The sequence below is a fragment of the Siphateles boraxobius genome, unplaced genomic scaffold (assembly GCF_051911475.1).
Source record: "Siphateles boraxobius isolate OS27281-9 unplaced genomic scaffold, OSU_SipBor_1 31, whole genome shotgun sequence".
Taxonomy (NCBI): domain Eukaryota; kingdom Metazoa; phylum Chordata; class Actinopteri; order Cypriniformes; family Leuciscidae; genus Siphateles; species Siphateles boraxobius.
Window position 1 is genome coordinate 3,168,848 of NW_027508931.1, and position 24,004 is coordinate 3,192,851.

The 24,004-nt window shown below is 40.6% G+C and overlaps 1 protein-coding gene across 3 annotated transcripts in view; it reads right to left on the reverse strand.

The window, feature by feature from the left end:
• znf423 (zinc finger protein 423) overlaps positions 1 to 24,004 on the reverse strand; it is a 165,907-nt gene that overhangs the window by 61,131 nt on the left and 80,772 nt on the right. For all 3 annotated transcript variants that reach the window (XM_077193349.1, XM_077193348.1, XM_077193347.1), the window contains one exon: positions 23,360 to 23,444. In XM_077193349.1, the coding sequence (XP_077049464.1) occupies positions 23,360 to 23,444 (85 nt within the window). The remainder of the gene's footprint in view (positions 1 to 23,359; positions 23,445 to 24,004) is intronic.

The window sequence follows — 24,004 nt, forward strand, 5'->3', positions numbered from 1 at the left end:
CCCAGCAGCACCTGACATTACGAGCGATAATTGTATGCAAAGCTACTTAAAAAAGAGAAGAGGGGCTGCTGGAGGAAAACTAAAAATATGATGATGAGAAAAGCATGAGAAAGAGAGGGGAAGATTTGTGTCAATAAGGAAGACAAGAGGACAAGCTAAGAACACAGGGAATGAGCTAAGCGCATGGTGCAAAGGGAGCCAAGTATGGTGTGCTCTCTATCTATTCAGACATTCAGTTTGTCTTGATCAAACCTGTTAAAAATAGTTCTTTTAATTTCTTTAAATGTCAATTAATTTCACTTGTTAAATTTATTTAATAACTAGAATATTAAATAATAAAAGTTCAAATTAAATTGCAATTCCACATCCATATTCTGTTTGCAACCTCATTCAAATTCCGGAATAGAATTGGAATTTAAAAAAGCTTTATTAATTAAATTCCTAATAATACCTGAGGGAAAATATATTTGAGATTGGTCCATTTAAAATAATAATTAATCGTTTTGAGTTAATTTTTTTCTTAAAATTTCTTTAATTTCTCTCATTTATCCTACTTTGTCCACCATCTTGGTTCTTTTTTACAACGAAGTTTTTGCAATGCATTCTGGGATTACTTTCTCTGCAAATTCAATGTTGCCTTAGAATTTAGCAAAGATTAGGTATTTTAATAGGCAGCATAATCACACTGCCTACCTTTTGGAACAGACTTCACGGCTATAATGCTTTAAAACGCTGCCTACGGAGACAGCTCACTAGGTTTTGGAACGGAGCAGTGGAGTACGAGAGAGATAGGGCGGCTTTTCCTTCTTTGCAATTCTCTCCACGTCAGGGGGATAAATTATTCAGAGCCCAGGGAGACTCAGGCCTCATCGTGTAATGAGAAGGACGCGCATTGATACCAAATATTGCTGTTGGGAAACTATCGATTGGAGAGCTATTTGTCCAGAGTTTGGTCTGGAAGCGAAAGCTGTCAGCGGCTTTTAATATGACTGACACTTACGTAGAAGCCCAACTCACAGTTCGCCCTCCTCCCTCCCCATGTATCCATCTATCCATCACTACCTCTTCATCCATCTCTACTATTCCCTCACGTCCCTCCAGTATAAAGGGGATTTACTGACAGAGGAAAGAGGGGGCTGAGGTGTGAGCGAGACAAAATGTGCACAGTATGGAGAGCAAGAAACACTGTCAATAAGGTGCCAGCATCACAATTAACGCCTGCAGGAAATGCAGCAAGTCAGCGCAATGGTTACCCTTTGACCTCTGACCCCACATCTAAAGGTCACCAAAGAGTGAAAACATGCCTGTCTTGTTCTCAACACTGAGATCTAGTTAAAAATGGTTGGTCTGGTGCATAAAAGTGAGGCGAGAGTATCAAGTAGCTTTTATGCTCAACTTCCCCTCTGTCCTTGGGTGAAAACTGGCGTGTAACTGTGCCGTAGGATCTGGCCCAGGAGGGGAGAGGATGCTTGCTTTGGCCTGGAACTGAGAAGTTCTGGCTTTCCTATGGGGTGTAAGGTACGCAGAGGAGGCTTGTGGTTCCTCCAAGGTGGTCTGATGTCCCTGCCGAGTTTCAAATGGAAAATCTGAAGCTTTCTTCCTCACGTGGATGTCTTAGTGGATTGCATGAAACTATTCTGGATGACATAAGGGCAAGAAATGAGTAAGTATATAAAAAAAGAACACAATGGAATGCCAAATGGTGCACAATATGTTCACAAACACATCCAAATCTCAAAGTGATTTATTTAAATTATAAGTGCAGAAAAGGAATGTTTGAGTTTCTACCTCACAGTTCAGTTAGTGCACATGCACTGGCATGTGTGGCACGCTAACGGGAGTCTACGACAGCGCGGTAGGTGGCCTGAGAGAAGAGCGAACGGTAATAACCCTCCTCTTTCTCTCTCTCACACACACACACACACACACACACACACACACACACACACACACACACACACACACACACACACACACACACACACACACACACACACACACACACACACACACACACACAGACACCTACAATTACAACATCAATGTGTGGCAGAGACAAAAAAGAACCGAAAACATAATTACAATTAGAGTCTCCAGACTCTTCATAGAGGAGAGAGAAAAGGAGAGGAGGTAAAAGAGATGAGAAAGAAAAGAGAGACTTAATGAGAGGGTAAAACCTACAACAACAAATCCTCTGATTCAAAGCTAGCATTTTCAGATAACTTTGGCTCAATACTCAAATCAGGTCATTACAGTCTTAGTCTAGACTGTAGTCCATTTGCAGCGTATTCTGGCCAATAACCTTGCACTAGACTTAGCTATATGACTACAGTTCCTCTTTAAATCAAACAGATTATACAACAAATTATCCTTCAGAACTAATTTTAATATACTACTTTGGTGCTTAAGAAATATTTCTGATTATTATCAATGTTAAAAACAGTGGGACTCCTAAAAAATTTTGGAAACCATGATCTTTTTTTTTTCAGGATTCTTTGATTAATAGAATAGATGATTTAAAGCTACAATATGTAATTTTGTTCGCCGCTAGGGGTCGCTTACCTCTTACAATAACGTGTAGGTTGATGACACATAATTTCAGCGGAATTACCGAACTTGTCGTCAAGCTGATTGATCTAATAATGTTTATGGATGAGTCCATACATTGATGTTTTTAACATGACTGTGGTATGAAGCAGGGTGTGATTGCTATTAAGAGAGATATCAGCGCCACACGCGAGTCCCACGGATATAAATTAATTAGGACATTTCATTCTACCAAACTACCCACAAGTGCTGTATTAATACCCACATAGGTCAGTTAATTAGACGAATGAAACTTGTAAGGTAACGCAGCGCTATCACACTAAACTGCAGTTGAGTGTGTTGAAAGTTATACTGTTATTCTTCGCGTTAGTTTGTTGGCTGTATGAGACTAGCAGTAAGCTATCAACATTAGAATAACATATAGATCATATTCTAACATTTCATCATGTTGAACTATATAACATTGATTCGTTTTATGTACATTTGCTCACCTAATAAAGTATATGCAAGAGCTCTGTCAAGTCGAAGTTTCGAAAGTTTTGAATCTCAATACGCCACGCTGATATTTATTTCTCCTTTTGTCCCAAAGTCTGCTTGCCATGGTCCAATATATTTGAATGAAACAACAACTGCGTGAGCATGCCGCTAGACATAACGCTGTTGTCCACGTCTGTCGCCATGGTTACTATGGCAGTACGAGCGGAAACCAGGGATAACACGGATATTACGTCATTGACAGTCGACAAGTGAACAGGGAGTCCGAGACGAGCCATTATTTAAAACTGGAATTTCTCTGAAATGTAAAAAATCTTTGGGAACTTTTGGGATATTGTAAGTACACAACTGCAAGAAATATATCACACTGTGCAGGTGATTTTTGGATATTTTATTACAAAATTCGTACATATTGTACCTTTCATGATTGCGCAAAAAAGAAAAAAAAATAGCAATTATAATAATAATAATACTATTTATTCATTTTGCAAAACCTTTTAAAGCCCTAATTTTGTTCTGTTGAAAAAAGACAAATATTTGGTAATTTAATTTCTAAACAGACTGCTAAAAGCCAAACTAATGCAAGTTGCCTAAAGTCAGCCAATTAGCACCATAGAGAAGTGCATCAGTCGGTCAGTGAACAGACTGTAGGTGGTCCATGGACAAGCCGTCTGAGGCTACTACAGTCTAAAAAATGAGAAAGAATCCTGATGAGATTTAGTCTTAAAATGGTGTTCCATCAAAATCCTAAAATTTGTTTAAACCTACGTTTTATTGACTTTTTATTCACACATTGACATCTGTGCTTGCTATTCGCCTACAAGCAAACTCTTACATGACAAATGAGTCTCAGAGAGATATACAGATGGACTGGCGCCTTTAGAAGAGGCCAATGTCTCATTATTAACGAGCATTTGAAGTGTGCGCTACTTTGTCAGTACATAAGTGTGTGTGTGTGTGTGTTGTAAGTGGGGGAATCTAGGCCCTGTTAAACCCGGCCTTCCTTGGGGACTGCTCAGCTGGTGAAGGGGGCTGGGGGGGTTGGCACAGGGGTCTGTAGCTCTAAGAAGTCAAATTACCTCTGAGCCCGACTCATCAGCTCCTCACACACCCACCCACACACCACAAACTCATTAATGGTGTACTCACCAGAATATTAGCACAGACAGGACTCGCAAACACGCACGCAAAAAGCACCAAAGTATCACTCGTGCTGCAAGCCATGGACATAAAACTCTCGGAGCAACTATCCATGCTTCGCTACACACTCGCACGCATACACAACACGCAAACACACAAAGGGATGCGCGCAAATATCTTCAAATAAACGTAACACATTCTCTCGAACACACACATACACACACAAGGGCATTCTTGCGGGTCTCTAATGAAGCCCCAGTTGTGACGGCATGGAGGCGTCTGAGGCTCCGGCGGGATAATTATGCCGCTCCCTCGCAGCTGAGTTTGGCAGATGTAGGGGAGGGGTGCGAACGGCGCCGAGCACGGAATAACGAGCGCGGGGGAGCGGAGGTGGGATTCGGCACGGACCCCGCCATCCGCCATTAGCAGCTTGGCACCGTCACAAATGAGTGTTTTTCACCAGAGCACCGGGAAGGGCTGCGAAATTCCAACAAATTCTGAGCTCGCACTCTGTCGCAACACCCAGAGACGGCGAGAGAGAGATCGAGTGAGAGAGAAACACAAACAAAAGCAGGGTGGAAACAGAGGAAGATGGGAAGGGAGGGGGGAAAAGGTTCACGCCGCCATGACCGGATTTGTCACCTCTCTCAGCGCAGGGAGCCCAAAGCGTGGCACCATGGGAAATTACCAAATCAGAATGCATTGATTTTCTTCAGGGAGGAGGCAAAAACATTCCTGAAAAACTGACATGGTTGAGAATTAAGAAGGAGATTGTATCAGACCTTTGTATTATTGAGAGCAGAGAGTGGTAGACTTTTGTTTTGTGAGGATGCTGAATAAAAGCGCTCTATTGTACGCCTCTGGTACATAGGGACCGAGTACGCGTCAGGCCAACTATTACATCTTCCTTTCTCTCTCGTACCTCCTCGACTTCCATTTATCTCTCTTTGTCCTCTTGTACTGTAATTACCATAGTGTCACCAAGGTAGGACCATGTGCTTCACTCCAAAGAATAACTTAAAGTAATTGTATAACTGTGCGTGTATGTGTGTGACAGAGCTATCATAAGTGTGAAGAAGTCCCACAGCAGTGGATGGAAAATAATCTCCAAATGTTGTGCTTTCTGCCAGCTTTCTCTCCCACACATTTCAAGTCCTTAACGGTCCTTTTCCCAGGTTTGGTCAGCTGAGTCATCCACTGCAGGGAAGTTGACCTTGCAGGCCACTGTCACAGGAAACCAAGCCGCAGCGCCTGCTGCCTTGACTGCGACTTCACCCCGTATCTGATGATACGCGGCATCTGCTACAGCTGTAGCATTTAACACTCGCCATTTCTGTCACTACCTAAAGAACAGCTGCTTTTGTTTCACAGCTCTTTCACTAGACACAACTCTGTTTAAAAAAATCTAGTGAGCTGCCTCACTGGCGACCTTTCCAAGACAGCAACATAACATTGTGGAATCTCAAGTAGGAATCTGCTCTGAAAAAATTCCTTGAATTTCTTCAGAACTAGAACAACTGTTCTAAACATTCCATTCATCACATTCTATCACATCTTATAAGTGAAACTGTGAAGATTTCCCCCTAAAACAAGTATAGACAAAGCTGAAAAATAAAAACATAAGGTTTTGAAAATTCTACACAGGCAGCAAAGTATGCCACACAAATAGAACTTCACCTGGGGATTTGTTATTGGATTTCAATAGAGTTTGCTAAAAGACAACAAACATTGTACATAGCACAATGTTTTTAACTTTCAGTGCCTAATCAAATGTACATTTTTAAAATGGTTTCACTTGGTGAAATTTTTTTTTCAATGATCTTATTTCAATGCATTATAGGATTGCATCTCTGCAAAGGATTTCAATAGGCTTAGAATTTGCCCTAAAAGAGATATTAAGATGCATAAACTAGTCTTCATGTCTGGAATGTGCATCACTAGGTTTTGGAACAGACTATATAGTTAGAGTCACTTGTTCATTCACTCTACTCAGTCCGTCTTCATCCTCTGATGGTAAATGATCAATTTCAAGGTGACCCTGGCTGAATTACGGTGAGTGTTTTGTGTGTGCGGGCGGCTGCAGCCTGGACCCAGTAATTAACACCAGCGCCTAATGAAGTCCAGCTGCTCACCGCGCAGACTGAGAGGCTGCCAAAAACCAGGAGAGCCCCTGTCAGCCAGCCTCATCCTTCGCTCGCTCTCACTCACTTCCGAAGGTCAACCTCCCTCATCAGCACCCGGTCAGTTTATCTCTCTCTTTTTCTCCCTCCCTCTGTATCTATTCCTCCCGCAACATCTCTGTACCAAGAAGGGAGGGAAAGGCAATGATCATGCATTCCTCTCATCTCATCCCTAGTTCCTTGCCAAATCTCCCCCATTTCTCCTCTGACCCACGGATCCCTCCCCATTTCGACCATTTGTCGCATCCCTCAATCTTTATGATGCTCAATAATCTTCTTCTAACCTCATTCTCTTAATCTCTCCATTGGTTCGCCATCTGAAATTGTTGTGCAAGCTTAAGGTGATATTTGGAAATTTAAATAGCCAATGAGGGTACAGCATGATAAAAAAAGAGCCAATCACAGAGCTGCTTCTCCAACCCAAACTTCTGGATTAGGTCGTCTATACACATACAAAAACACAACACATTATAATTTACATGCTGTGCAAAGTTATTAGGTCCATAAAAAAGACATACTGTGTAGTATGGATGTAATGAGACTACAACAGTTTAAGCTTAAACTAAACTAAACTAAACTAAATAAAAAGCCCACTGAGTGGTGTTTACTTGTGCACCAGGCCTAAAGCACAAGTTCAAACTAAGGATGGACAATATAAAAATGTTGTCTGATACCATTATTCTTTTTATTCATTATGATATGGTCGATAACGCTGGAATAGCTGATATAACCACTACAATGATATAACTACAATATTCACACAATTATAATCTACAGTACAATGTACAGAAAAAAAATTTAGCTATTCATTTTTTGCTTAAGATTACATTTAAGAGTGTTATTACATTATTACTGTTTTAAAGAATTAACTAGATTTACCTTTAATTGAGCATTAGATGGCAAATGTTGATAGCAGAAATAAGCATGTACATTAAAAAATTACAATAATAAATACACAATATTTTATTACATATGATATTACATAATATAATATGCACAATAAAACATGACGTATATATGTAATGTATATGTATGTATAACATGTATTACAATATAATAATAATTTTATTTTAATATATCCTAACGGATACAGTCTAATATCTGAGAATGTAACATTTATTGTGCAACCTAAGTTCAAACTCTTAAAAGGCAACAGAATACCTTTCCTCAATAAATCGCATGATTTGAGGCATCAGTCTATCTCTAGTCTAAATAAAGTTGGAAAAGTTGCAAGTTAAAGTTGAAAACTATGAGACATATACCAGTAATTAATGAAGTGAATGCTCTAAATAAACCAGACGCAACTCAAAGCGAGAATCATAAAGACAGAATGCCTCTGAACGCAGAGATATACATACAACAAAACAAGACAACAGACAAACAGCAGAGGCATGTTAGAGGCATACCCACAGGGTAAAAGTGAAGATTTAGAGTGAATCCTAAAAGAAGCCTAACAGGGGATAGGCCTATCTTAGATCTACAATGTCCCACACCTACTATTTTTTTATCTACAAGTCACACCTCTGAATTCCCTTCTGGATTCATCCTTCCTGCCTTCCATCTCCTCTCCCACTCTGACTCCTATTCCGGATCAAAGCCAGGGTTCCTGTCATACAGGCACCTCTCACCGCTCCTCAGAGAGCGGCCTTTGAAGAGTCCGACCCCAGGTGGCCCCTTCTCCCACACACGGGCTTGAGCACACACACACACACACAGAGGGGCCTCCACCCGTCTCTCTGGGACCTCCACCCCCGCCCTTCCATCGAGAGTGTGCCTTCCCCTGATTCCTGCTCCATCTCACATAGAACACTGATGAGCTGTGACATCCGCTTATACCTTCCTCCCACACACACACACTTATATACTCACACACTGAGCTGATGTGCAGAGGCAAGATCACACCAGAAAGCAGATGTTAATTGTCAGTCAGTATTTAGGGGGCTTTATTTGCAGAGTTTACCTGGAACCGCTGTATCACCTGCTGTATCGCTCTGCTGCTCTGACATCAACTAAACAAGCTTGTGGTGGTCAACTTGTCTTGATACAATATCTATACCTTCTCCTCAACTCTACTCTTGTTAACACGCACACACACCCCTATACACCTTGATTCACCTCCTTAAAGGGACAGTTCACCTCATGATGATCCAAAACCTATTTGACTTTTTTTTTCTTTCTGTGGCTCAAAAAGAGGTCATTTTATAATACACTGGCCGCTCTTTTCCATGCAATTACCAATAATGGGGATTGGCCCTTTCAAGCAAAAAGCATCATTAAAATGGTCCAAATGACTCACGCTCTACATTTCAAGTCTTCTTTAAATTTAGAACCAAATAAGTCTCATTCATGGATGACTCATTCAGACTGAATCAACAGAACAGAAAAGCTTTGACTGAATTGAAACAGTCCAACTCAAAATAATTATTGATTCACAACTGGACATTACTCCACCCTAACCCTAATTCTTATGAATGAAACGGTCATGGAGGAAATTTAAAAATAGCAAAGTAGATTCATTTTATTCCTCACAACACCCAAAAAAAAAAAAAAAAAACACCACCAAAAAAAATGGCTTCGGAAGACTTGGAATAGACATTATTCAGAGCAGTGCCATGACAGGTATGAAACCGAGGCTGTGAGGGAAAGACTTACTTTTTTTGGTCTACTGACATTTCTTGGAAAGATATTTTTTAAGTGATTCGTCAGCAGAACAATCCAAAAACACATTAAATAACTATACAACCCACTGAAAAGATGCATGTTTATCCCTCACAGCCTAGCTTTCATTCCTGTTAAAAATCAAAGATGGCGCTGCTGTGAATAAGGTCTATATAGTTAATGAATCATATCATATTTTTTGATATATATCTGTCCTCTTTGAATCTTTAAAGCTTTAGTCAATGTATTTTAATTGCATGGAAAAGAACAGATAGAACTTAAAAAAATGCAACAAGAAAATTTATGTATGAACGCTGACAAAATTTTTATATTTGGGTGAAATAACTATTTAACACTCCATCCTTATCACATTTTTCCCCGTCATCACGCATCCATTGTGTAACGTCATGTGCACGTAAGTCCTCTTCGCCAGCTACGACAGATGCCACTGTCACTCGAGAAAATAAATTCAGAATACTTAACGAATTAAGTGAGGAGCAAATTGCGGCTGGCCCCCTTTCATTATGCACAGATAGGCAGGCAGCTTGTTTGTCTTTTTAACAATTACCGCACGGCATGGAGAAGGGAGGGTTGGGAGAGTGACGAGCTCCTGATATTGCTGTTCCTTCCCCTCCACGGCAGCTGGCTGAGACACACCTGGACGGATCTGGGACGGTCGAGCAGGGGAAGTGGGGAAACGGGGCAGCTGCACCTCTACCAGATATATCTGAGAAAGATATGTATACACATGCTGCTAGCATACCAGCATGCCAAAGATTCATTCAGACCTAGCAACTTCCTTTGTCAAAGATTATGATGTATCAGTACACCAGATCAGCTAAAGACACATTTCCTACGCAGTCTTCCCTCTAAATACACCTGCAACCCACACCCATGCGATTTCGCCACATCGGCCGCAAGTGTACCTCATTTTCTATTCTGTTCCCACACCTTTTGGAGGAGGCTCCCCCTGAGCAGTTCTCTTATAGATCTCCAAACAGCTTGTAATTACCTTTAATAAACAGCATAAGAAGCAAATCAAGCGCAAACGTGGCAAAATGAGCTCTCAGGGGGATCAGACATCACTCAGCCTTGCAAACAAACATTTTGGCAAAACATTGCTGCCTCACTCCCTTTTCAACATGACATTCTCTGTGGGGGCTATTCAAAGGAGGGGGGAAGGAGGAGAGAGAGAGAGATAAGGTAAAGGAATTAAATCACTGGTGTTTGGTCATGGAGCAGGTTAGGGGTCATGTGGCATGTTTGAGCTGTGTACAGTACAATAAAAACACATGATATATACTGTAAGCACTATACTGGTTATTAATTTTATACATAAATTAACAACTTTATCTTAAATTTTTCTAATTTATACATGTTATATAAATGTAATTTTCAAAAACACTAATAATTAAATTACACTGCTGAAAGTAATCTGTAATCTCGAAAATAAACCAATTTACCATTTATAACAATTGATCATAGTTTTTATTTTTATTTTCTATAGAAAAAGGTCAGTACGATTTTTTTTTAAAGAAATTACTTCTAATCATTGTAATGCATATGTGCTGAATAAAAGTGGCAGTTATGTTACAAATGATTTATTTGTCAAATAAAAGCTGTTTTGAACTTTCATCGAAGAGCCCTGAAAAAAAAAGAATCACTGTTTCCAAACAAATTTTACTGTTTTCAACTTGAGCAACAAATCAGCATATTAGAATGATTTCTGAAGAATCACGTGACACTGAAGACTGGAATAATTTAGCTTTGCCATCACAGGAATACATTTACAATTTAAAATAGAAAAAAAATATTTTAAATTTGTAATTATTTCACAATATTACTTTTTTTATTACAAATTAATGTAGCATTGGTGAGCATAAAAGACTCATTTCAAAAGCATTAAAAAAAATATCTTACCAACTCCAAACTTTTAAATGGTATAGTGTATACAGGTTATACAATGATGTGTTCAATGTGTTTAAGGCATGATATATACAGTCAGACGGTTGCCAACAACAGGGTCATTAGAACCCGTCACAAAGTGTACCAAATAAATAAAATTGACATAAAATGATTTTAGATTACTTTATAATGTGAGTGAAATGAGACCACGGACTGACACAAGAGACATAAAACTAGCACATCTATATAGCAAATCGGTTACCAAATATTTAGTTTAGAAGTCATTATACACATTTTTTTTTATATGGCCAATTGGAATCAAGTATTCCAGAGACCTGTGTAGTAAAAGCCAAACATATGCAGATGTGTACGAGTTCAACCGTGCCCGAGTGTTGCATAGATTTGGTCAAGCTCAACTCCCTCATCCTTCCCTCTCCCTCTATCTATTCACCTCTAGCAGCGCACCCTCCATCATCCCCCCTCAAACGTTGCCCGGCTCCTCTGAGGTTCCGCCTGGCTAGCTCCAGGTGGTCTATGATGTGCATGAGGGGCTGTCATCTGTTCCCATGCTCACGTACTTGCCACATGGGCTGCAGTAGAGAGCGCCACACCATTAACAAGCCATAAAAACCAACCCAACCCTTTTAAAACATCAGAACACTGAGGAATAACTGCTCTCACCAAAGCCACTCAACCTAACATCGGCTCGGCACGCACAATAGAGACATCAGGGGCTGGATAACAGGGAGTGACATGCAATGTGAAGGAATGATGATTTCTTTTGCTCTCATAACTACAGAATGGAGGGGGCTGGAGTTTGGCTACACACACAAACACACACAAACACGGTGTGGCCCTAGGCTAGACACTGGATTGCGAATACAGGTGCTCAATGAAGTGAACCCTCATCCACATTATCTACATCCATTGACTCCTAAAGCTTCTTGTGTGCTGCCTCATTAAGTCTGCGCTGACACAGAGAGACCGTGCCAGGTCTTCTTTAGTGGCCAGTCTCCATGTGTGTGTGTGTGTGTGTGTGTGTATGTGTGTGTGTGTGTGTGTGTGTATTTGTGTAAGTGTGTGTGTCTCTACAGCATGAGATGGGCATTACCTACAGCAAAATAAAAATGCACTGCTCTATAGCATCACTCCCTGTTAAAAAAAAAAAAAAGCTCAAAAACAACACCCGTCATCTTCATCATGATACAACAATCCCACAAACAATCAGTCCCACAATCTTTCACTTTGCACTAAAGAAATGATCGACTTCAGTAACTATTTGCATACATGAAAACAGATTTTTGACAAATAATAGCTGTGATGTGACAAGACAAAGATTCAAATATGGAAAAGCGCACCCACAGTTGAGACAAGAAGACTATTATGACATCACAGAGAACACCCTGGGGTCAAACGGCAAGCATCTATGTGGTGTTGCCTTGACAACACACGTGTGACTCGTGCTCCAAGCTTCAGAATCACTGGGATGAATAACTAAGAATCAACGGTGACATTAGCTATACTCTCTGGAGAGCAGTATCATTCAGGTGTATGTGTGTTCATGCCCCTGGCCCAGCCCCATGCACAAATAACCACTATGGCAATGTGTGTGGGTGTGCGTGTGTTTTCATATGTGTGAACTGGCAGAGGGAATTGGATATGAAAATCAAATGATGTGATAATTGCACTCTTTTATGTTTCTTTTTAGGGGTCATATTATGACATCATATTCTATACTTTTATATTCAATATTCTACTACTGAAATAAAAGAGTTTCATGTACTTTGTTTAATCCAAATTGAATTGAGAATGTCTATTATATTTGAATGTATAGAAGCAGAATGAATTCTAATAACTTTATTCTAAGAATAATACATTTTATGAAGCTAAAAAGTTTGAAAAACAGACTGACAAACAGACAGTAAGATATATATATATATACAGATTGATAGATAGATTCAAAATGTGCCATTTATTTTAACAAAGCTAAAAACATATTTTGTTCCAAGCTCATTGAATATAGCACCACCGCCAACATTCAAAGTATGTTGCACCAACTTGATTTCTCTATTAACAAGGATGACGTAGGATAGATAGACTATTATTTATAAACCGCAGTATGAACTATACCACCATAAAAGACGATGCTGTTACTCAACTTGCTATATAACTAAGGGCAAGAGCAATATGTGGGGAAATTCCACAACACATTATTGTTTTAATCTGTCACAATGTAATTCAGGCTTTGCAAATACAGTTGCTCCTGAGTCATTTCTTATTTCACATGCGGCAAAAAACTGCTTGTTTAATTCTGTGGGTCAAAAAGAGTATGGAAAATGAGCATGAAAAACTAATTTAAAGGGGCCTGAGGGAAAATAAATGAATTAAAAAAAAAGTATGTGACCAATCATGCACTGTTCTCTACTATAGCCCCGCTCCTTCTACCCAAGCAGTGATAGATGTATGTCTGAGGGAGGGGGGGGGGGGGTCATTCATTCAGGAAATCTAGCTAAGAATGGAGAGAGATAAGGGGGAACAAACCTTGCAGCTGGGCAGGCTCTCCTATGGGCCGTCCGACAGGCAGGGAGGGTGGAAAGAGAAGGCAGGGTGACAGTTAGTCAGCAGCACTATGATCACATGAGGGTTAGATGGTGAAGGAGGGGTCAGACATGGGGGTCATGGCTTACTCATGGTGACGTTATGGAGGGAGACTGGGCTCTTAAATTGTCAAAATACACTACAACTAGAAAATAAACCATTGGTAAGGGGTGAGTTCAATCATTTACTCACCCTCATTCCAAATCATTAGGACCCCTTTAATTATATTTTTTGTAATTTTAACAACTTGACAGCACACTTGTATTACTAGGAAAAGACTAAACGTCTGGTAAACAACTCTTTTTGTGTTCCACAGAATAAAAAAAACATCATACATGCTTGGACCGACATGAGCCTCATGAATCCCAACTATTATTTGAGCATTCATTATCCTAACGTGCTTCCAGAAGGATCGTCGTATACAAACTAACAAACTTAAATGGATAGTTCACCCAAAAACGCACTCACCCTCATTTCGTTCCAAACCTGTATATCTTTCTTTCTTTTGCGCAATACAGAAGAAGATATTTTGAAGAATGTTTCAAATGTTTTTGAACATATAATAAAAAGCCAATTGGGTCTAACACAAAACTGGATCCCATTGATTTTCACTGTATAGACAAATAATCTTTCAAAAAAAAAGTCATACAGGTTCTGAACAACATGAGGATGAGTAAATGATTGTGCATTACTGTGTGTGATGTACAACAGCATGTTCTCTAACAGTCAACCCTGAACCCATCAGTGAGAAAGATCACAGTGGTACAAAACTCAAGGCCTTGGGAAAGTGGAACAGGGAGAGTAAGAGAGAGAGAACCAATACAGCAGAGACGAGCAAGGGAGAATCAGGGTTGGACGGAGGGGGGTGAAGAGGCTGACTACAGCTCAATCCACTAATAAAGGCAGATGAAAGGGAGGTTAAACACAATATGCTAATTGAAATGTGTTGGCTGATTAAGGGCGATTGAGAGGAGAGTGGACGTGCTGTGAGTTCTGTACGCCGGTGATTAGTGCAACATTAGTGTCTGCATGCTTTTCCTTGCGACGTGCCCAAATGGACGGATGGAGGTAGAGGTGTGGGGCGGGGGAGTGGATGGAGAGGTGAAATGAGTAAAGCCTCCTTCCGCTCGCCTCTTTTACTGTTCCTACCCTCAGTCTCTCGGCCAACATGAAAAGCACAGGAAAACACAGAAAACTTCTCGAACCCCAAGGACTGCATTGAGGCCCAAAAAACAAACTTGCCTATGTGCGTCTAGCCTGCCTAGCAAAACACAAGACACATTATAAAACATCACACCTTATCACAAGGACTGTCAAGAACGTGTCAAGGAGGAAATGTGGAATACTAAGCCGAGCACCTCGCTGTAATGTATGAGAGCCCTTGTACTTCGTGTCTGCTTGTTTGCTACTCAAGCTTATTTTCCTCTCTCTTGGCTTGCTTATCTGTCAGTCTGTCTGTACTTTTACTACTATTATTTTTCGGTGCACAATCTTTTGTGTGTGAAGGTCTCTCAGGAGCACAGAGGATTTTTTTTTCTGCAGGCTTTATTGTTTCCGCTGCGCAGTTGTAGACCCACGGGGTGCCCCCTGCAGGTGTGAGAGTGTGTATGTATGTATACGTGTATGTGATTTCGCGCGTTTGCTCTCAAGAGTACGCGTTTGCGTAAAATTCTCCCCTGCCAGCAGGGCGCGCCGCTGCGCAGGGGTGATCTTCAAGGGGTGCTGTGCTAAATGAAGACTAAAATTAAAAGCAGTGCACTGTGATGCCAGTGACTATGCCGGCACATCCTCATGAGGGTGGCCCGACGGTGGGACACAACATCTTTATGCCCCCAAACTAACAGCCTGGCTCAGAGGGGTTCTGTTATAGTAATATGAATATAAACTCACTGAGCTGGATCGAGCTCCCTTCTCATTTTCATCTGCATCCCTGTCAAGACAAACTGGTGTATTTTTTTTGCAAGCACTGCCAAAGTGATTTTAAGTCTTTTGCTTTATTAGTCAGATGCTATAGAGAGTGACAGGAACTTTTATGATGCATCGCCTGCATAACCAAATATGCTAACTGCCCTATTCTGACCCATAATGGAGTGATTCAAAGGGTTAATTAACCCAACAATGAAGATTCTGTCATTATTTACTCATATTCATGTCATTCCAGTGTTTCTTTTATTATACATTTTATTTTTAACAACATATATATATATATATAAATAAATATATATATATATATATATACACACACACACACACCCCAAACATAATAAATAACTTAATAGGTTTTATTACATACTATATATATATAACAGTATATTTATATATATATATATATATATATATATATATATATATATATATATATATATATATATATACATACATACATACATACACACACACACACACACACACACACACACCCAGCTATATAAATTTACGTGGTGATACCTTTCATTTAAATGAACAGAATTCTCATTCATATGACCTTGTCGTTCAGCCATGTGAACTGTCATTGTGTGGCAAGTGCTGTGTAACAACTGCAAAAAAAAAAAAAAAATCTATTTCTGTGTTGATATACAAATATGCAATATAGGCATGAGACTAAATGACACAAATGTAAATAATGTAAAAAAAATTTTTTTTGGTGAACTGGGTGAAATGTAACAGCACACATTACATACTCTATTTATCACCCTGTTTATGCTCCCTCAACAACAGTCTATTTGCATCACGCCACCAGTCACTCAACTGAATGCCACAACGCACCACAATTCTCAGCTTTATTCCTTCTTTCTTCACTTCAGTCCAGTCATCCTGTGTCATGTCTGAGACAGGTCTTGGTGTGGGGCAGTGAAATGTGTAAAGGAGTGTCTGTCTCCTCACAGGGGAAATGAAGGGGGTTACACCGGCTCTCACATTATGGAGTGTATGCTTTCAGATGCGTTGAAAAAATATTACAGTTATTGCCAGGATTCTGTTTCTCTTGTACGTCAGAAAAAGACCTTCACTAAAGTATTTCCAACAAATAGTTCTGTAGTGTGACAAATTAAAAAACAAAAATTTAATATAGTCTGCCAATTAATATGAGGTCATAAAAACTGCATTTATAATAATTTTAATTTGGTTTTAGATTAAGTATAGCACATTACAGGCTACTGTTGTCACAGATTGACACCTCATGTCAACTACACAGATAAACAAAGAATATGCGTTTGTTGTGTTCATTTTTCATCTGGATCAGAGTGTGAAGTATTTGAAAAGGTCACAATTTAATTTCATTAAAAAAAACAGTCAAGCTCTAACAGACCAATAGGATGCCTCCACTTTAAAAGGTGACAGAGTAACTAGCCAATGAGATCAGACGACCATAAACAGAAGCTGAACAGACTATTACTGCAACATTAAACTAATGATAATGCAGTATAAAAACCACAGTAAATAAAAGTCTGCATGACCCGGTGCAGTCTGGAGCTGTCGGTTGGTTGATGAAATCATGGCAGCGCTAATGAAATTAATTTTTCCCGTACACGCGGATTGCCGCCTCCGTGCTAAGGAAAATCGTTACGCGGTCTCTCTGCACAGAGACAAACGTCTACATTAAATAATCACACGGCTTCAATCAACAGGCAGGGAAAAATAAACCCACATTCCTCCAGGCTCACCGCCTCCTGGAGAACGGAGCTCTGATCGCATTCGCCTGCCTCACCAGTCGGATTAATTAAAACACTAGGCTTTTTCCACCCCTCCCATCCTGGTGTAATCAAGCTCTTTTGCAGCAAACCGCAACAGCCCGGAATCTTTATCTATTCCCTCACCTTTGCTCAATGCTGCTTACATACAAACGCAGGTGGCGAAGATTTGAAACGACACCAACATAATCTAAACCTAAATTTAAGATCAAGTCACCAAACCTCAAGGTGCCCTAACCACCTGAAGCATGCCTAACGAAGCCTTCAGGTGTGTAAAACGAATGTTAAAGGTGTGTGAATTTTTTTTTTTTAATTTGTGGGAGGAATGTCTCTTGTGATTGGTGCACGTTCCTCTTGGGTTGTTGGCAGAGGAAAGTGACTGTACAGAAAATGACACAGGCAGCGTGCTCACGCAGTGGTGGTGCACTCACAGGAAGGGCAAGAGAGAAGAGAGGAGAGGAAGAGAGGGGAGCAGATGTTGCAAGTTTGAGGAGGTAAACTGATTGAGATGAGGTGTCACCTCAGCCTACTGGTGACTGTGAGAGCGAGAGAGGGGAGGGGGACAGAGCTGGAAAGAGTGAGAGGAAAGGTGGGGGGACGCTAGGTGAGGTATGATCACACCTCGGCAAAAAGGTAGGATGACTGAAACAGGGAACTGAGTGTCTGTGTGTATCCACAAGCAGGGAGAATGTTGCAAAAAAAAGAGCTGGAAGTTGACAGAATGTGTCTGTCTGTGTATGCAAGCTCTTATCAGATGTGTCAATCATATATAAGAGAAGGCATGTGTGGGTAGGAATGCACAGGGACTTCACATTGACTAAATTCACATCTTCAACATATATATGCAACAACCACACTCTCACACACACCGTCGCTTTTGGCAGAGGAGCATGCATGAATATGCATAGTGAAAGCTCTGATGAAACACAGGAGGCGGAGAGATCAAATTTGTGCGATTTCCACAGCTGCCAAATGGTGAGCAAAAAGCACAAAGCTAAATTGTTCTATTTAACACGGCAGGAGAAGAACATGTAGCCTACTAAATGCTCACTCAATTAGTAAGTTCAAGCCAAATAATTAGCAAAAATCAAATGTATGTTACAGTGAAACTGCATTGAGTCCATTTGCAGTCAAAATCAGCGATTTCAGTAATTGTTTGATATTGACAACCATCAGAAAGCACACGTAATATAAATGAGGCTGTCTACAAAATGAAGGATTCCTAATTTGCTGCATGCAATTATAATGTGAAAGGACCTTTCTTGACTAAACACATGAATTATAGTGAATTTAATAGCTTGAATATTAAGTAAGATATTTATATTTTTATGAATGCATTTGTGCATACATAACATTCTTAATTTGACTCACTACTGTACATTGTTGTGAAAAAAAAAAGAAAAGAAAAAAGTAGTAAATAACCACTTTCAACATCTGACCAGCGCTTATGACTGTGATTAAAGTATGGGGCTGGTTGTGATTGTCGTTAATTATTAGGGGTGTAAAAGTTCAAAATACGCGGTTCGGTTTGTATCACGGTTTTAGGGTCACGGTTTTGGTACGGTTCGATATGCAAATCTAATGTATGTAAATAAGAACAAATAATCAAACTATAAGTAATAGCACAAATAGATACAATAGAGCAAAGATACAAATGAAATAGCCAGTGCTTCTTACCGTACGTTCACACCCCCGCCGACTTGAGCGGCAAAGAAGCTCTGGACGCCCTGTCAAGGACGCTTGTCAAAAAGTACGGGGAAGCTTGTTGACGCTTTGGTCGCCCTGACGTAGCAGGGAGAAGAGAAGTGTCACAACATGAAATGTCACATGAGATTGGTGTTTTTGCAATCCACTTCACTGCTTTTCTATTTAACTATGTAAACACGCGCTAGAACTGTGTACTTTTTAAAAAACGCGTCATTCAAGTTAAAATAAGTTCAACTTTAAGAACAAAAATTGTAAACTATCCCAGCTATTTTTATCCCCTTTTGTAACTGGTCCCTATAAGCAAACAACGTCATATCATAAATGATAGGAAACCCAGCAACGGCGATTATTAGCTTCTCCTCCATTTTATCTGAACTAATGTTTTGGTAGGAACGAAAGTTTGCATCGTGTGTTTCTCCGGAATCAGCCAGCGCGGAGGACGTCTATATTCCGATTGGTTGCTGGCTTTTGCTAGCCTGACTACGTCAGACTTCCTACTTCCGCTAATTTCATTTCGCTCCTGTAGTCAGTCTGAGATAGCAGCCTATCTTTCTGTTTTCCACCGGCCTGAAAACAGCCTGGCCAATCAACGAACAGAGGGCGGGCTGAAAGCCGTGACGTAGTCGGTAAGCGCCGTGTTTAAGATTAGGTCAGGGAAATCGAAAACGACCGCTGATATGGAGACGCGGATGCAATTCGCTCTGTTGTGGAGAATATTCCCGGCATTAGCAAACTGAAGCCCGAACACGAAGAGTGTGTATTAAACATTTTGAATGGAGGTGATGTTGTGGCCCTACTCCCTTTTCTTTTCCAGGTCTTAAATACCGTAAAACTTCAAATAATAGCCCGGGCTTTTATTTGCCCAAATCGTCGAACTGCACCGGCTTGTACTTGAGATAGGCGTCTAACTTATATGAGACAGGCCTTTATAGTTGAGATGTTGTTCATTGAGATGTTGTTCCTAGAGTCTATAATCTCTAAAAATCTCCAAATGCTCCACGTGAAACCACGGTCTTCCTACCTCTTACTATCTTGTCGATTGATTTTTATGAATATGCGCGAGGGAGAGAGAGCAAGACAGCGCTCTTGTTGTTTGTAGACGTGGGAGTGCGCGCGCGCGGCCGGGGCTCTCTCTCTCTCTCTCTCTGCTCGTTTGTGCCCTGTCAAGCGCAGCAGTCATTCTATTACATCACTCACAGATCAAAAAAGTCGTTTACAGCCATGTTCACTCGGGTATTTCGCTCGCATCATCAAGTGTTTACAGTGGAAGTTCGATCATAGATTTGAGTTCGATGCATGATGTCTGTGGTTCGATGCGGCTGTGTCGGCGCATAACATACGTCATAAACAAACTTATCTGATTGGCTTACGGGTAACCAATGATTTTAAACTTCAGTACGCGCCCCCTAGCGAGAGAGAAAACACTTCTCTATTATGCTATCCCAGACTCTGTGTACGAAGCAAAGTGAAGTAGCAGAGTCTGGTATTACCAGGCTAGGCTTTTGCCGCTGCTTGCCGCTGAACCGCGTCATAGCTCATTACCATAAAGTTGAGCTACTTTCAACTTTCTGATTGACGCTCAAGACGCTCAAGACGCTCAAAACGCCCAAAACGCGATGCCGATGGATTTGACGCTCCTTGCAGCTGAGAGAAGCCAGCTTCCATTGAAAATGAATGACTTCCGGTAGCTTTGGAAGCTCAAGTCGGCGGCGGTGTGAACGTATAGTTAGGTTTCAGGTTTCCTTAAAAACACAGACTGCAGCAGATATATTAGGCCGCTCTCACTTTAAGACATAATGGACGGATCAAATATACTAATACATGCATTTATTTCTCAACTGTTTATGTTCACTTAAATAAACGACTGTTTACAAGGATACTCTCCAAAACAGGCATATTGACAATTTTGTGTGAATTTGTCAACCCAAGCACAAGAAGACATGAAAGAGAACTCAGTTAAATACTTGCACGCAGTCTGAAATGTGCGCACAAAAATCTTCTCAACACAAAGTTTTCTTTTGCGTCTTGTGCTTGAATGTTTAAACTGAAAACACGCGAAACTGATAAACTTTCGTGGCGATGCAGCACTGGCCCAATGAGGACAGTGACTGTTTTGTCAACTATCCCGAGCATCTTTCTTGCTGGTCCCGGCTATCGGACAGTCCTTACAGTCAAGCTCTACCCAGAGCTTTCGTTATTGTTTACACACAGAAAGCAATGTGTGCTGTTTCAGTCTCACCTGCGCTCGTGCACTATCAACACACGGGGGATGACGACGTAAAGTAACCAAGGCGCAAATGCGTGCCAAACCGCGGGTGGAGAACGGTACAGTTAACCTGAGAGCTGTTAAACCCCTAGTAACTATACATCTAACATCTATAGGTCTACATAGTCGTATAAAAATGAAGTATCATTACTATTATCTGGACCATGTTCACTCCATATAAGTGGTCACAGAGCAGCATAATGTGAGTATCCCTTTTATACATATTTTTCATTATTTTGGGGGTTTTTTTAAAAGAAGAAGAAAAAAACAAATGTGCATTGCTTGCAAATTCAAACATTAAAAAGGCGGGTAAAATATCAAAGTCTTATAATAGCCTCACTAGTCATATATCAAAGCTGACAGATAGTGTAGCTTTTTAATGATTGCTTCGTAATCTCAAAAAGAAAGAGGAAGACAGAGAGCAAAAGCGCTAAAACTAGAACTCCTTCGTGATTTCGCTTCAATTTTCTGGCGCCTAACGCAGAGTCTGATAAAGGTTAATACACGACTCCCTTTTCATTATTCAAAGACGTCATCAATCTTTGAAGAGGGGTGGAAAAATAATAAAATAACAACGGCACTTAAAATAATCTGCCTCAATTCCATAATTAATCTCCTCCAGCTTTTCTGACAATTATGATGTTAATTAACCCAAAATTCCCTTCATGGCGATGGGGAGAGACATACGATCCGCCTTGCCGTCTCACACGCAGCCTCTATCTCTACCATCAGTATCTTTAGAGAGGAAAAGAGAGAGAGGATGGAGGGATGAAAGGAGAGAGGTCTCAGCGTGGTCCAAATTGGATTGTGTTGGTCTAAGATTGGGCAGGTTGGATGCAGTTAGGTTGTGATTGAATGGTGAAGGGTCAGGTGAGATGGAAAAGAGGAATGGAAGAGTGATAGGTGGATGGATAGAAACAGGGTGGGAGGTTAAAGACAGGGCGGTTAATATGGGAATAATTGGGTGCTAAGCACTTCCATGCTCATTTAATGAAGGAGAAAATGAACATGGAACCAAAGGGCCCTAGAATTAAACTCAAAATTCCACCCACATAAAGTAAGGACAGACAAAAAGTGTAGTTTGCACACACACACACACACACACACACACACACACACACACACACACACACACAAGTATGTGGTTAGGCACAATGTCCTTTTTAAAGACAGATGCGGCATGCTCACAAGGACTTTAAGAATATATCAGGTGGCTCCACTTTAGTATCGGCTGTCAGGATCGGAGAAGGCCAGGAAGTTGCTGAGGCTCAGAGCATTGCGCCGTTTGTTCTGTGAAATTACTCACAGGCCCAGCTCGTTAATCTACACTACAGTGTGCTGCAGCAGCAATTATTACTTAAAGAATAACAACACCAAGGGAGGAGGCATATAAAACAACTACAAAGGAACTGTTCAGTTAAGCTCATATACTGCAGCCAGGGCCACTAGCCAAAGAAACAAGAAACATAGGATGGAAAATATCATCAAACAGGAGCCAACATTAAAAAGTGGCACCCAGCGCTCTATACCATTATAGCGCGTACGAGGAAACATATTCAAAACACTCCTATAACATAATTAGATAAGTCACAGAGCCCTTTATTAGTTCAGCTAACCTAACATAATTAGAATTCCAACATCGGTAAATAACACCCCCTCCAAGTGGACATGTAGTTACTCTATTCGTAAAATATCTACAACAAAGAGCAAAATCTGTGTAATTGTCCACAACAGACTACTGGAATTAAATGAAGTGGAATAAAATAGAACCTAATTGTTTGTTGGCCTTTGCTGAAGAAGCGAGACCTGCAGTCCTGGTCCCGGCTGCATGGTGAAGAGTTAACAGAGCAATCAGACCTGCAGCCGAGGCCTCAGCTGCGTAGTCAAGTGTTAAACAATGGAACAGCTGTTGAGAGCGATGTCTGCACTTCCAGAAATAGAGCTGTTCATTTCACCTGTCTGTCTCACACCTGTGTGCAGGGAGTGAGAGAGAGTGCTGGGGCAAGACTAAGGCAGCAAAAAAGGGTAGGAAAGCAGGAGGAGCGACTGGCAAGCATCCAAACACACACGCGTGCGCACGCACGCATGCACACACACACAGACACACAGACACACACACACGTAAACACACAAACGTACGCTCACTAGCAGAGGGAACTATGGGGTCAACTTACCGATCATATGGTTGGCAACATGGATCTGGATCTCTCGTTCTGTCTCAAAGGTCATTTGGCATTTGATGCACTGATACGTCTTCTTCTACAAGGAAAGATACAGGATTGGAATTCACATTGAACGGGCTTTTTTAATCCTCCACACATTCACAAACACCCAATCTATCCTGTTGCAACAAGAGGGGAAAAGGCAGCGATTCTCCTATCTGTTACACTGATCTGAGACAAAAGCACAGGTAAAGATTGAGCGTCCCTGGAAGTTCACTGTCAATATCTAGTGAAGCGAACAGGCTGTACAATAGCCCAGCAGGATGAGGCTGCTGAACCCTCTGGGGCCAGTAGTAATGTAGCCATGAATTCACACATCTCTCTTTGACTCAGAACACTTTGGGAACACAGGGAACTTATACACTAAAAATACTGCCAGAAAATGGTTGCTGGCAATGTCTCCCCTTTTCAAAAGAAATTGCATAAATTCTTTTTTGAACTGCCAAAAGAAAAGAGATAATAGGAAAAGAAACACAAAAAGAGAAAAGGCAGAGAAAGAAAACAATTTTGAGAACTAGAGGAAAACCTCAAATGACCTAAAAAATTCCCTAAGCAAATACAAAACCATTTAAAATTGAACATTTCTGTCAAAAGGCC